The sequence below is a fragment of the Nannobrachium achirus genome, assembly GCF_963921795.1.
Source record: "Nannobrachium achirus genome assembly, chromosome: 5".
In the NCBI taxonomy this organism is placed as follows: domain Eukaryota; kingdom Metazoa; phylum Chordata; class Actinopteri; order Myctophiformes; family Myctophidae; genus Nannobrachium; species Nannobrachium achirus.
This window is the reverse complement of record NC_137814.1, coordinates 40,642,340-40,658,653: the sequence shown is the minus strand read 5'-3', so window position 1 is coordinate 40,658,653 and position 16,314 is coordinate 40,642,340. Positions and strand designations below refer to the sequence as shown.

The 16,314-nt window shown below is 42.0% G+C and overlaps 1 protein-coding gene across 1 annotated transcript; it reads right to left on the bottom strand.

Moving 5' to 3' along the window:
• Positions 1–9,534: 9,534 nt before the first annotated feature.
• espnlb (espin like b) lies at positions 9,535–13,355 on the bottom strand (the record flags this gene model as incomplete). The annotated part of the gene is made up of 5 exons (XM_080726731.1): positions 9,535–11,229; positions 11,502–11,681; positions 12,345–12,469; positions 12,968–13,103; positions 13,341–13,355. The coding sequence occupies 5 exons, from the start codon at positions 13,353–13,355 to the stop codon at positions 9,535–9,537; spliced, it is 2,151 nt and encodes a 716-aa protein (XP_080582857.1).
• Positions 13,356–16,314: the final 2,959 nt, after the last annotated feature.

The window sequence follows — 16,314 nt, the reverse complement described above, 5'->3', positions numbered from 1 at the left end:
CGCAGATTTCAGTTTATTTTATATAATATGCACAATATTTGGACTAACATATTTAAAGTGAACTAGCACAAGAGGCTTAGGCCTATGTGGCAAATGATTAAAAAAAAAAGAATAAAAACATTTGACCCACTTGCCTACCTGTAGGCTATTGAAAAACATTATCAAATTTGAAAAGGTCAGCATGCAAAAACCTATTTTTCACCCTTGTAATGACATTTTATAAATCTGACTTTTCATTATAGCCATTGTGATCATGACCATCCAGTGTTTTACCATTCTCATGACAATACAGGCCTACACTGTCTCAAAATACTAATACAAGGTGAGTTATTTTGTTATGCATTTTCATATGACAAATCGCAACATGAGCTAGAGAGGCTATTTCCCTCTTAAAAAATATACATTTTAGTGGTAGGCTACAAGTGGTAAAATACCTTAGAAGAAAACAACAACCAACCAACAAACAAACAAAACGTGTGCTTTTTCCCTTTGCTCCTCTCTTCTGAAAACATTTGCCATTTTGAAGGTCACTCAACAATATTCCAATTTCAGCAGTCACAAGGTCTTGGGTGTTTACTCTGATGTCTTTGTTGTTTGGACAACAATAGTCCCCGGCACCCTATCCCAATGCCAGGCCATGAAAGCTGCAAATAGCCAGTGAGACAGAAAGGGTGGGGGGGGGGGGGGAGGTGAGACAGAAGGGGTGGGGGGGGAGGTGAGACAGAAGGGGAGAGAGAGAGAGAGAGAGAGAGAGAGAGAGAGAGAGAGAGAGAGAGAGAGAGAGAGAGAGAGAGAGAGATTTTATAGTTGGTTATAGGCTACTTATTACTTAACCAACCAGAAGAGCACTGCAAACCTAATGTACTCTTTGGTGCTCGCATTGGATGTTTTAAAGGTGCAATTCGTGCATTTTATGTCCTGATATGTGAACCTTGCTTGGGTGGGAGACCATATCTTTCTATGACTCTTCCAAGGCAGGATCACGGTTTGGCCCAGGGAGATATTGTGCAGCTTCAGGCAGTAGCCTGAGTGGGGAGACCACCTCCTGCCACCGCAGATCTTACAGTAATTTCAACCCAAACAAAGTTGGGATGAAATCAGTGAAATGCTTTATTAACAGAGACAAAACTGTTTGGTTGACATCTTTCATTTTTATTTTCTCTCTTCTCCTCAAAACTGTTCTGAACAAAGACATATTGTAAGTGTAAAGCCTAATTTGTGGTTCATCACATGACTGTTTTTCAGAGAAAATTATTGATTCAAGTGGAAACATAAGGCTTAACGTATTTTTGTAAATCAGTATTGTAAGTTAAAATGGACCATTTGGTTTCATTTTTCACTCTCAAGAGATAAAGATCTATAAGGGTCCATTTGGTTACCAACTCTCCATCATTTAGCTGGGGACCACCTGGAATCCCCTCAAGGACCCGGTTCCCGGACCACCGGTTGAAAAGCACAGCTTTAAAACATGTCTGGGGTAATTAACATCTACCCTAGAGAGTTTTTAAGTTGCTTGATTTATAGATAGTTGATAATTATTAGATCAGACACGTCCCCCCCCCCCCCCCCCCCCCCCCCCCCCCTCCTATATAAACCTATTGTAACTTCAAACTCAATTTTAACCATGTTAGACTCATTGAAAACACACACCCCTCCCTGCTTGGTTCTGGTGTTATTGTCCTTCCAATGCCTGAGGGGCTGTGTTCTTTCAATTGCCTTTTTTTCATTTATTTCAGGACTGCAGCTTCAAGAGACAACTGAGAGTGGGAGTGTGATAAAGAGTGACAATGAAAGGGTGAGGGAAAGACAGAGTGGACACAGAAAGACAAACAGAAAGAGAGAGAGAGAGACACACACACACACACACACACACACACACACACACACACACACACACACACACACACACACACACACACACACACACACACACACAGAGAGAGAGAAAGAGAGAGAGAGAGAGAGAGAGAGAGAGAGAGAGAGAGAGAGAGAGAGAGAGAGAGAGGGAGGGAGGGAGAGAGAGAGAAAGATCCTTTACTTGTACTCTGTGGGGGTTGTGCAGTGCAGGTCGACAGTGACATTAGAACTGCCAGCATGACAGGCTGAGACAGGGCTGTATTAACCATTGGGTCAATGGGGCCGTTGCCAGGGGCCCTTGGCTCTTAGGGGCCCTTGGGGGAACTGGGCCACGTGGTCATTAACAATTTACTAAAGTTAAATGTATAGGTTAATTAAAAATCAAATGTGTGGGGCCCTCCTCTGTTGTCTACAGGAGCTTTCTTTGCCCACAGATGATCATCATGGCTTAAAATCTGAGCTGGGTAGTGCGACTCGGGAGGGAGGGGGGTTATAGTGGAGGGTCGGGGGGCCCTAAAAAATTATAGGCCAGGGGCCCTCACTGGGGTTAATCCGAGATGAACTCAGTTCCATCCTCTCGCTGCCTCTCCACACCCAGGGTTGAACACTTTGCTCAAGCAGGAGCAGCCTGACACACATTTGGGCAGCATGGTGCATTAGTGATAAACAAGACAGTATGTACTGTAAAAAAATCCATTTACTCTGACGCATATTGACATGTTATATTCACAAAAGGTTGGATGAATGACAGCATCATCGTACTATAGAAGAAGTTGAGCTGTTTGATTCTGGAGGTGTGTATGGCATCATGTCACCGCCATCCTCTAAGTAACTCTATTACAGTACCTGTCTGCTTCTGCTGCTCTCCAATACAAAGCATTACCAATACCAACAACATGAACTAGAGTTGAAGGATAATCCAGCCCAAGACGGAACAGCAGGTAGTCTTTAAAAAGAGCATGACGTAGGTAGAGCATAGCAGACATGAATTATTGAGAGTAAAGGTTTGTGCCTCCAGTACGGAAACTGTTGCATAGACGTGACAGAGGCATATGTGCAAATGTCATAGCGAGATTTGAATTCAATTTGATGGATTGTTTTATACAATGTATAGACAAGGAATTGTGTTCATGGGTACACACACGCACACGCACACACACACAGCTCACAGCGCTGCACCGAGTGCCACGCTGCGAGCTTGTAGATTTGATATTTTTGAAAAACCTACCGGTATGTTTCTGTCAGTGGTGCTCAAACTTTTTATGTGAAGGACCCCCAAAATGATATGTATTTGGCAATGGACCCCCATCTCAAAATATGTAGTTCTAGGGACCCCCAGAAGCTAAATTTTAGTTACAAATGTTCGCTTAAAAATACAGTATTCAAAGATTTGCACACATTTTCACGGCTTTTCAAAAATAGCAGATCTACAAGCTGTGAGCTTGTATATCTGCTATTTTTCAATAGCTAAAGTATAAAATAATTAAGGCCCCTCTTTGGGCCCTAGTAACTCAGTCCCCCCAGAAGCTACATTTTAGTTACAAATGTTCGCTTAAAAATACATATATTCAAAGATTTGCACACATTTTCACGGCTTTTCAAAAATAGCAGATCTACAAGCTGTGAGCTTGTATATCTGCTATTTTTCAATATAGCTAAAGTATAAAATAATTAAGGCCCCTCCACCTTTGGACTCAGTCCGGTGAGGTCAAATGCAGTGATGCATAATGTGTAGACAATATGATAGTGATGTCCCTATTTCCAATGCATTATGTGACACTACTCCATATTGGAATGCATGCAAGGGTGTGCTTGTGCTCACAGTGGCGCGTCCAGGGGGTGGCCTGAGGTGACACAGGCCACCGATGGAGACTGACCACCCCACCACCCCATTACACCGTTTTGGGATTCGGAAATACACTCAGAGTGCACACAGACACCGACTCAGAGACATGTTGCAGGTCGCTGCAATCCATCCATCTATCTTCAACCGCTTATCAGTCGGGCGTGGGGGCAACAGTTAGAATAATATCTTGCTAGTTTTGTGCAGTGTTCTCCCATAAAATACATGTACATGTGGATGAGGGAATGGGGTTTGTCCAAGATAAAAGATGAGGTACTGAGTAATTAAATCCTGAGTTTGAATTTAACTCTGAGAATATAGAAATGGAACAAATTAACTCCCTGAGATACGCATAGATAATGAACACTGAGGATTTGTAAAACTGTGTAAAAGCCATTGACAGTTGAATAAAGTATACAGGTCCACCAAGGCTTAAAAATCTCTCCCAGGTCACATAAGGTCACCCAAATCAATGGCAAGAAGGATGGAGATTCACAACACACCTGTTGCACACCTGATGATTGACCCTTGACCTTTTACTGTTTATACTTTTGGGGGTTGTGTGGCAAGACAAAGTTTGGCCTGGTGGTGGCGCTTGAGGAAAGTCAATGGTGTTACCAAAATCAATAGGTTTCTTCCCATGGGAGCAAGACTGTGCACAGCAATCTGTGCATTGTATGGTTCAGGAGAAATGCTTATTTCAAAAATGTAAAGTTTGGCCTGACGGTGGCAGTAGAGGACAGGTCATGGGGTCATCAAAATCAATGCTCCTTCCTCTTGGGAGCAGGGATGTGCACAGCTAAATGTGACAATCCAGCCTTTAAGTTCCCAGATATCATTCTGGTCACAACAACAGACAAAAACAGATGGGGGTAAAAGCATAAAACTATGATTTAATATGATTTGTGCTGTTCAGGCAGAGAAAGCTGATCCCTGATGACAAACATTTCACAGAAGAATACAAATAAACGTTGTGGTGGAGTTTAGGTTATACAATAGTATAACATTCTACGGTATCTTAAAGGTAGGAGTGATATGTTTTGGTTAAAAGAAGGTTTTTTAGTCAGGAGAAATATCAGTGTCATCCAGTTCCAATGTATCTGTCCTGGACCTGGAGTTACTGAACAATCACTTATACTAGCCTACAATAACAATAATACAGAGCTGTTTAAGCAAAGAGAATCACTTACCCTGCCTTTAAGTGTGAGTGTTTCTGTTCGTGGCATTTGATCTCTATTATTTTACATTGTCGACAACTTCATGTAAACTTGAAAAACGAACAAAGTGCAGTATGTCCTTAGGTATGATAAGCAATCACATAAAATATGTAGCACAGAAGAACAGCACACAGATCAGAATATTTTAGGACCCGTTGTTCTCTTGTCATCTCTTCTTTATAGACATCTATCAATCAGCTATCTGTCTATACTATAGATAGATTAGAAGAACAGAGGCAGCACTTTGACAGAAATAATCTACCAAAGTACCATTGCTGTATCTCACTCACCTATAGTGCTGAATTTCCTGGCTCTGCAAAGTCATCTATGTAAGAGATGCCACAGGGCTGCAGGGGCACGGTGCCCTGCATGCCAAAGAAAATCTGAAAGGCTGCCAGGATCAGCAAGTGGCCGTGGCTTTCCAGAAAGGAGGCAGCACTAATACTGGGCAACTGAACAATACCCAATTTTGCTCAATCAAATAATCGAGGAGCAATTATTTATTAAAATGTTATCAACAAATTGACACGAAAGAAATCCTAATAGATGTTTTAGAATCAACTAAATTGATTAGTCTGATGATTGATTAACCACTTAACCTCTATTATACTTGATACACAATGCTTGCTTACAAACATTGTGAAAATAGCCGATCTACAAGCTCACATGAGAACTTTCATTATGCTTCAGCCCCATAGCCTCTTCAACTTGACTGGTAGCCTATTATATTTTGCATTCTGTAAGAGAGGATCTGTGTATTGTCAATGTATTGCGTGATCTGTAGCCTATGTATTGTGTATTTATGTGTTTTTTTTGTATCCTGATGGTGCAAAATGAATGTCCACATGGACAAATAAAGCATCTACTGGTATGTTTAAATTGACTGGTAAAGCTGATGGAAGTCTGGGGTCCCTCCCTGAGACCCTGATATGTATATTATGATTATAAATAGCTACTTATGTCTAGGTTTATAAAAAAAAAAAAAAGGAAATCATATATGTTTCTTTTTTTTACGACTTTACGTAAAGTAAAATGACTTTAAGTTTGGTATGTTAAAGAGGATCATAATTCTATTTTGATGATTGAGAAGAAGTTCAAGCAACTTAAGAGGTATGGTGGTAAATTGAATTGATTGACTCTTTCTTTCTTTCTTTCTTTCTTTCAATCTTTCGCTGTGTCTCTCTAGCTATTTTGGGCAGTCGCCGTTGGGTGGCGTTGTAATCAACCTCTGGCATGGGGAGCTGATGATGCCCATGGTCGTGCTGTCGAAAGCCGAAGCGCCACTCCATGGTTGTGATGCAGATGACTAGGTAATGAACTTGGAGCGAATAGTGGGCGAACATGAGCATACCTACCATGACACAGCACAAAACACTGGAGGAGGAGGAGGGAGTGAGTGATGCACAGAGAATGAAAGAGCCGGATGGATGTGAATACGTGTGGGAGAGAGTCAAATATAGGAGAGACAAATATGAGGCATAAATGGGTCAGTGCAAGGAAGAAGGGGAGAGAACACAATTACACAAAGTGAGACAGATAACACACTTATCTGTCTTCTTTGTTGGATATTATTCCTGATATAGCAGTTCACTTCTGTATGCTGCTGTTGTTCAAACACTGCAAAACAGTGTAAACACTCTTGATGCATCGGCCTCAGTAGGCCCATGCATCAAGAGTGTCAAGTTTATTGAACAATTTCCCATTAAAAACCACAAAAGCAGTAGCCTGGAAAACCATCCCAATGTCATGAATTCACATTATCATGTGTCTCTGTGATTGATAGAAATACAGGAAAGGTGGGCACTAGGGAAATCTGGGCGCCATTTTTGGGGGGAAGACTGGGTACTAGAGAAGAGTGGGCACCAGGAAAAGTGGGCACTTTGGGTGAGAACGGAGAAAGGGGGTTATTAGTATGATTGACTAAAAACTGGGCAAATAGGACCTCAGGGCCTACTAAAGGGGCCTTTAACATAAACCTACACAGAAAACAAATGAGAAAAAGGAAACCAATACACAAAACCAAAAAAGTCAATAAGTAAACATAGCAAACACAAAATCCAAACCATGCTAAATCAATTATGATTATCAATGGCCCAGTATAATAGACCTTAGCCCTAACATTGCACATGATCCAACATACAATCATTGACACAACCCAGTCAGTCTCTAATATAAAATAAAGAATATGAAATTTGACACAGTGAGAAAAACAGTGTAAAGGGCTGGTTGTCCTCCTTCCTACAATAAACCACATATACAACAGTTGGTTACCCTTCAACACTGACTCATTCCAGATATTACAAAATATAACAAAAATATCAAAAATACAAAACAGACTAAACAAAATAACACAACATAGTCAACATATAGGCTATCCTTAAGGCTCCCACCGATAGCTGCCCACAGGATTCTATGGAGCAAACCATTGGACAGACATACTGTAGGAACACAGAAATTAGCCTAAGCAGGCCTAACAAACATTAACAAGAATTGACACATTGTCAATACATAAGCTGGTCACATTTGGGTTAAAAAGGCGGGGACGTTTAATGTTACCATAATGCTTTGAATGAGCGTGACAAAGTGAACATATAACTGACTGACTATATTGTGGGATGAAATCTGCAGTAGACGGCTGTGAATTGCTGTAAGTGGCATCTCTTTGATATTGAAGTAGGACTGTCATCTAAGGGGTAGCCTACTGTCATTTTAAAAAGTAATCTTACAATACTAGTTAATATGTTTATGATGTCATTGTGAGAATGTGCTATAGTGTTGTAGTCGAGTCCACCTAAAGTGTCCAAGTCAAGTCCAAGTCCTAGGGGGTTCGAATCCGTTTTGTCTTATGGATACAAAAATAATATGAATTTAAAAATAATTATATATTATAGGTCTACTACTGTAATCTATAACATTTTTAAACATTGCTGTTATAGCTGTGTCATTGTAATAAAGCTGCATGATTATGGCAAAACTTATATTATCAAACAAAATCTTATTTTAATATTTTTTAATAAAAGCTAAAATAAATAAATAAGGTTTCCCTATTCAAACACATAGCAGTACGTGCATGTCTGCATTTCATTGTTTAAGGTGAGAAATGTACCTTATGTCATTAGTCTGATGCCTTCGAGTATATGCAAAGCAAAAAAATACCCCATGTTACTGCTTCAAGTTGTTTTGATTCAGCCTCTCTACAGAGACTTACAATGTTACACTTCTCTCTATTGATCAGTGCACTTTAAAACGTTCGGACGAGGCTTAACGAGTTGTAATAGGCTACACCTGGAAAGACAAAAAGAGAAAAGACGTCAATTCTTAATCCAGGTGGATTAATGATCACAAAGGCTGTGTTTGGAATTGGAAGCTGTGTAGGCCTACTGTTTAAATAAGGACTTATTTATTTGGGAACATGTCGAGGATGTCCTGCAGGCTGCAGGTAAGAGGAAAGCAGAGAGAGTTGTCTGTTGGCGAAAAAAGAACTTTTGGGAACTTTCTTGCTGCTGCTGCTGAGCGTGTGTGCCTGTGTGTGTGTGCGTGCGTGCGTGCGTGCGACTGTGTGTGCCTATCAGATGCGCATCAGATAATTCAGATATGCTCCGGCGCAACATTAATAGGCTATATACCATTAAAACCAAAGTAATGAGCCTGTTTTGAAAATGTAGCAGAGTAAAAGTACAGATACTTGTGTTAAAATGTAACGGATAAAAGTAAAAAGTACTCAGACAAATAACTACTCAGTAAAGTACAAAGTACTGAAAAAAGTACTTTGTTACAGTAACAAAGTATTTGTACTTCGTTACTTCCCATCTACATCTACAGTGCAGTATTGATACTTTTACGATACTTTTACTTAAGTAAAACATTTGAGTACTTTTTCCAACAGCTAATTTTCCCCATAGCCTGGACTGGAGGAGCGGTAACTGCTATTGGCCCAGTTCTTTCCCCCCATTGTCTAGAAGGGCACTCCTGGGGTACTGTCCTGCGATTGGCCCTTAGCTCTACCATGTGACATGAATAGCCTATCCAGAAGAGGTAATCAATGGTCGTCAAAGAAAATGAGCTGATTACCGAAGCTGGTGGCCCAGCTTAAAAACCCATCCCCCTACCCTTTACTGATTCCGGCAGTGTCCAAGCCCTCCCTCATAAACTGCCACTTGCCGAACTCTGTAAAGAGGATAAACAAGCATTTGGTTCACAAGTTCCCTTTGCCAGTATTATAGGCCAAATAACCACAAGCCTAAGTCTTTCCCCAAACACTAAAATACAGGCTTTGGGCCAAAAGGAAGGCTGCAAACCTGCTCACCCTTTCTATTTTATATATTTATTGGTAAACTTTGTAGCACTGCAAACCCGAAAAGAAAATGTTTCTTAACTTTCTTTACATGTTTCAAATATATAAAATCTGCATAATTTCCTGGAATATGGGGAAGATAATTAAACATGCATAATTGCCATCCATTTTTGCTCACCAGATGCTGTATTCTGGGGGTGTAAATGTAATTGACATGTACAACTGTTTTTCTTTTCTTTCATTTTATTATATATATATATATATATATATATATATATATATATATATATATATATACACAAAACACACATTTATATAACAGACTAATGCTCAAAATCAAACATCTCTGCCTCCTTCTCCTTCCAGAAAGCAAAGCTGCGATCAATGTATTGACAGATCTCGTCGTTGCTAAAAGAGGAGAAGTCTGTGCCACTCCCACAGTCCTCTGGAGAAGCAGTTTGAACTATGACCATAGGTACTTGTTTGGTATCAGGGGATAATGACGCAGATGATGATAGTGGGCACGGGGTTTCTCTGCCCCCACCTTCATGGTACCCCCTGGATACGGAGGTACACGGATTCCCAAAGAAGCGTACTTTGATGTCCTCAAAGCCGTCACTCCACTGCCGCTTTCCAGCCTGGATTTCTTGGATGACAGCCTTGTGGAAATCCAAGACAGTCTTCCAGGGGAAACCTCCCACGTGGTCGAAGACCTCAAAGCACAGGAGGTGCCTCATCTTCCTCTCCTCAGGCAACAGGTCCTGCTCCAGGATGCGGAAGTATCCCAGCATGAAGAGGTCAAGGGTCAAGGTGTCATGGCTTGCCGCAACACCGTTCTCTTCTGGTAGAAACTGCTCAGGGGAGAAGGTGAGCCGAGGGGACGAGGCTTGTGAGGGAGAATGGGTGGAGCAGCAGACAGTAGGCTTGCCTCTCTGGCCCCAATTCACATTCCTCCAGGAGTGGAGCATCTTGTCAACGGCAGTTCTTCGGCGGCAGAAATCGAACATGGAGATGACTCTCTGATGAGGCTGTAGTGTCCCTACATCGGTTTTCCCTGATGTGGCCTCGTGTCCCTGTTTAAGCCTTGCTGTTCGCATTGTAATAGCGTAGGCAGACTTCTTCCAGTGGCTGAGAAACAACACCACTATGCGTTCTTTCCTCAAGCTGGTGGTCTCCATCACAGGCATAACTGGTTTAGCTTCATTGTGGTTGTTCAGTTTGCAGCCCACATCTGTGTAAGCCGTTTGGTTGTTTATTTCAGGAACTCCGACCACTACCCCAGTCTTCATCCCCTGGCTTGTGTCCTGTTTATGAGAGTTGTTCACAAAACCGGCGAATGGATAAATGGCCCCAATCTGTCCCTCAAAGTTAGACCTGAGGTTTTTAACAGACACTCCAGACTGTTGAATCTCTTGCTGCACCCTCTCCCTCTGTGTCCTGCTGTAGCTGTTGCTCTCAAGTCGGTGGCTAAAGGCTGATGCCATCCCAATATGGGGTATCCTGCAGCCTGCAGATGCTGCAGATGTTTCCGCCTGTGCCCCTGAGCCCAGTTCCTGGTCCTGCCACTTGACCTGCCTTGGTTGGTTAAGTCCTAAACCTTCCCTTACGCCCTGTAGCTCCTTCACCCCCTCCATCAACCCATCCACCGACGCGCTCCTCTGAACCAACCCGTCATCGCCGGTGAGATTGTTCAGCAACAGTGACATGTTCCTGACGATTTCCGAGACACGGCTGCACCACGCTGGCAAGGGCAACCGTCCCTCCACGTCCATCTGCTGTAAGATCTCCCTGTTGAGGGAGATGTTGACGATAGGATCAGGGAAGATGGCCCTCAGCTCTTCTGTCAGTCTGGTCAGCTCCAGCTCATAGGCCTGGCAGCGCTTCTGGAGGGACACGTTCTCCATCTGTCGGTGGAGGTACGTCAGGTCGTCCTCATTCAGCAGCTCTCCAAACGGCCCCAGGACGGCGTTGTGGGCCTGCGAGTACTTCCAGCCATCCATGTTGCAATTAGTCATGTCCTGGTGGTGGGGTGGGATGAGCAATGAAGTTAGTTCCCACACATGATCCTCATTGACATGATTCTTTGGCAAGATTGTTGTTGAGGAAAATAATAATAACTACTTAAAATCAACACGTGTATACATGAATGAACACATGAACGCAACATAGTGCAAAACTTAAAGGGATATTTCATTTTCCAAAAAATAAATACAAATGGTCCATTTTATCGTCTACTCAGGCTTTTGTGAACACCCCAGACAGTTTTTAAGTTTTTAAAACAAACTAGTACCTGTCTCCTCTGCTCCTCTTCATCATGTAGTCTGATCTGGAGTTGCCGTACCATCACCTGCCTCTTCCACTCAGCTATTGGCCGGCCGCTCTCATCGTGGGTGGGCACCAGTGAATCAATGTCAGCCATGATTATGTCCACGATAGGTACCTCCTCAAGCCCTTCCTCATTCTCCAGTCTCTGCTGACAGAGGATTTTTCACTGTCATCTGAAAGTACAACTTTACTTGGATTCAATGAAGGTTTTATGTGGTTGTCTATGGGTTGGGCAAGTTTTATAATGCAATAGTCACAGGAAAAACTATTAAAACCTGATCTTGTCATCAAAAATAAATAACATTGATGTGCACACTGTACAAGTGTTCAATACAACAACCACTCAACCACGTATAGCCACATATAACCAGTAGTCCAGTACTGTACTTAAGTACTTAAGTTCATACATTTCATGCATTGGAAAACTTGTGAAATGGTACATTCTATTCTGCATAGTGAGTACCGTACTTTTACTTTTGGTACTTTAAGTACATTTTGATACCAATACTTTTGTACTTTTATGTTACTTTTACTTGTATTTCTATATTGCTGTATTGATACTTTTAACTTTTTCACATTAGAGTACTTTCCACCACTAAGAATATTGTTGCCAGATCAGCTATACTGTATCTTTTAAGAACTGTATAAGCAAAACTCTTTGCTTATACAGTGGCATTTTTGTTCTTTATGTAACCACCTGGATTCAAACCTGGTCTACCAAATGAGAAACCAAGCATCTAACACTGAGCCAGAGGGGAGTATATACCCAGTATATAGGCTACTGTACCCAGTATACCTAGCTCCTCACCGATTGTCCAGTAAACAGAGAAGTGCAGATCCCAGCATGTCTCAGGGACTTCATGGACTTCATCTGAGCCAACAGGTTGTTGTGCTCCCTCTCTGGAGGCTTCAGATGGGTGAATGACGTTACCACTGTAAACAACACATACATTAACTGATAATAATCACATGGTGCCTATACTGCTTAGGTATGTCACACATATTACATAATCGCCTAATTGCAATTATTTCAGATCATCTAAATTATTTTGCATAATGGTCATAATCATAATAATAATGAACTATGGCCTGTTTGTACATTAGTTATTGATAGTCATTTCAGTCATTTATCATATCTACTCTGTGCAATTTCTGTTTATTGAGCCTAATAGGCAAACAGAAATCATTTCTATTTATATGTTCAATGCCAAAACACAATTAAATTAATTATTTGTATGACGATTAATGGTCAAGTAAAATGTCACGATCATGACAGCCCTAATGGAGCCCACGTTTGTCTTGGTGTTCAAAACGCTGTTAGGTGAACTTGAACCCGTCTATAAGCACTCAGTTATGATGTAGGCTATACACAAATGTAAATATCATGAGTAAAGCTCAGATGCTCTTGGGAGAAACCAGACAGTGGCTCACCTGAGGAGGCCACCTGTACATGCTGCATGGAACCCACATTGTACCGCATAGAGGCAATGGTAGGGGTCATTGGTGAAGCTGTGGTCACTGGGGGCGGGGTGGGATCCCGAGGTAAGGGCTGCACTTCCTTCACTGGCTGCTGGTGACATATACACACACATACATCAATGGGAGTGAGGATATACACATATACAGTACATACAACAGGAGTGAGGAGAGTCTAACGAAATGTAGCTACAGATCCTAGATTATTATTGCTATGCATTTCATGTATAACTTGTGTTAACTGTATGGGTTAAAAGCATCTGCTAAATTGTAAATCATAAAATCCCAGTTCCCTGCAGGGTTATTCCCTGTATTGATGGCTGGTCACCTTACTGTTCTCCATGCTGGCTGTGCTGGATCACTGCCTAATGTCTCCCACCTACTAGACGCCGGTCAGCTCCTCTCTTTGGACACCCTGAAAGCAACACACATCATAAAATCACAGGTACAAACAGTAAGGTAGAGTACAGGTCACTGGTGGTACCAGCATGGGAACTGCAATCTCTACAGGGTCAATAGGATACTGTAGCTATGTCGTCCCTCATTGTTTTTATCTACTTTGTTTTGCTTTTAACTTTTACATATTTAATGTTTAGTTTGTTTTTGACTAAAGTACAACAGCCTAAAATAAGAGGAAATATATGAGGATAAAAGTTGAATGATTTGAATGTTTGAATCCTTAAATCAATTGTTAATTTGCGCAATCACCTTATTCATATGCCTATTTTGAGAGTATGAAAGGAAACAGGATCGTGCAGGGCAAATAGAGCAAGCCTATTCCATCTGGAGATAAATATGACACAGAATATCACTTGTGGTCTATAAGAGGCCCCAAAGTAATCTTCTAAGAGTCTCCCGTGATGACACATCAACACACGTGTTCAATCTCAGACAACAAAGGAACTTGACCTCCCCCCCACCCCCAGCGCCCCCCGGCCCCCCCCACCCCCACTACAGACGGACACTCCAGCTGTGGACGAGAACAAAGGGGAACCCTCCTCCCCCAGCCCTGCCAATGGTTATTTGAACACCTCCAACATGAAAAGTACTTTTGTGAAGCGAGGACTTAAAATGATTCATCTCAACGTCAACAGTTTGAAACCCAAACTGGCACAAATCAAAGCTATGTTTCTTGATGGTAAGGTACAAATTTTAACCTTCTCGGAAACTAAACTCGATGATTCTTTTACAGATGCTAGCATTGAAATAACCGATTACACTGTCATTAGGAATGATAGGAACAGGAAGGGAGGTGGTGTTTGCATGTATATTCATGCATGTATATTCACAATGATTTAAATTTTATCATTCGCTCAGACCTACACCACAGCTCTCTTGAAACTGTATGGGTCGAGATAATTTTTGAACATGCTAAAAATATATTAATATGCGCTGTCTATAGACCCCCTGACCAGAATGACTTCTTTGAGCTGTTTGAAGAGAGCTTAGCAAAGGTGGACGGTATTGAGTACTACGCTTTGGGCGACTGGAATGTTGATGTTTTGCGTAAAGAAACACCCCTGTTCAAGTCCTTTAATGGGTTATGTGGTCAATACGGCCTCACTCAGCTCGTTACCGTACCCACTAGGGTGACGGAGCACTCCCAAACCCTCATAGATCTCATTGTAACCACAGACAAATCCAAAGTCACCGCTAGCGGGGCTATTGTATGCGGTCTTAGTGATCATTACATGATCTACTGTACGCGTAAAATACACAAACCCAAGGCTAGTGGCCACAAAACAGTTGTAGCTAGAAGCCTCAAAAACTACTCCAGCGAGGCTTTAAATCACACACTAGCGAATACAGACTTTTCCCCTGAACTGCAGTGTACAGATGTCGAAGGAGCATGGTGTGGTCTTAAAACCAAATTGACCGCTGCTCTAGACGTCGTGGCCCCCTTGCAAACCACCAGGGTTAAAGCCCGCCAAGAGCCATGGTATAACTCAGATATTTCCGAATCAGCTAAACTCAGAGACAAAAAGTACGATGAAAAACGTAAGTGCTGCAAAAAGCTTAGGAAAAAATTCAGCCATGATCTCAAAATCCAAATCAAACATCTTAATGCTCAATGCAAGAAACTTAGAAACCAGACGACCGCCCTAATTAGATCCGCCCAAAAAAACTACATTGACGAAAAAATCGACGAATACAAAAACAAACCACGAGACCTATGGAAGTTGCTTAACAACCAATTAGGCTTAAAACCAAAAACCATATGCCACAGCATAAACATCAAAACGGACGCCGCTCTCATTTCTGACAAATGTGAAGTGTCTACCCATCTTAACAAAACCTTTACCACCATGGCCCGTTCACTGGTTGAAAGACTGGTCGCCCCATCTGGGCGGTACGGTGTAAAATTTGTTAAGAAATTCTACAATAAACTGGGCGTCAGTAAAGACAGTTTTAAACTTGCCACAGTGACAACTGATGAAGTGTTTAAAAAACTGAGCGCCCTACCTCAACACAAGGCCACTGGCCTTGATAAAATTCCAGCTAGATTTCTCAGAGATTCAGCCGCCACCATTGCTCCAATCATTACCCACATAATTAACCTTTCCATCGAACAGGGTCATGTCCCACAGGACTTCAAACTAGCAAAAGTAACCCCCCTGCATAAAAAAGGTAGCAAACTAGACCCTGGAAACTACCGTCCCGTTTCCATTCTTAGCTCCATATCCAAAGTCATGGAGAAAATTGTCTACGAACAGATAGCAAGATATCTCCATGAGAATAATCTGATTTACGAGTTCCAATCTGGATTCAGAAAATCTCATTCCACTGACACATGCCTTCTCTATTTGACTGACCAAATCAAACGCGAAGCGGATGACGGCAAATATAGCGGCATGGTCATGATGGACCTCCAGAAGGCATTTGACACCGTAAATCATTCTATTCTGATTGAGAAACTAAAAGCCATCGGTCTTGACAGCGCAGCAGTGAGTTGGATGCAGTCTTACCTGGTGGGGAGGGAACAGGTGGTGGAGATTAACGGTACCCTGCCCCCCCCCCTCCCAGTAAGCTGTGGGGTTCCTCAAGGTAGCATACTGGGACCTCTGTTGTTCCTAATATACGTGAACGACATGGCATCTGTTTGTGACTGCAACCTGTTCCTGTTCGCGGATGACTCGGCTCTCCTAGTCTCGGGCAAGGACCACTTGCAGGTTGAAAGGACACTTAACTCTGAACTAAGTAAGATCTGCACATGGCTTAATGACAACAAATTATCAATTCACCTGGGTAAAACTGAGTCCATCCTCTTTGGATCAAATCATAACCTCAAAAAAGTCGATAAC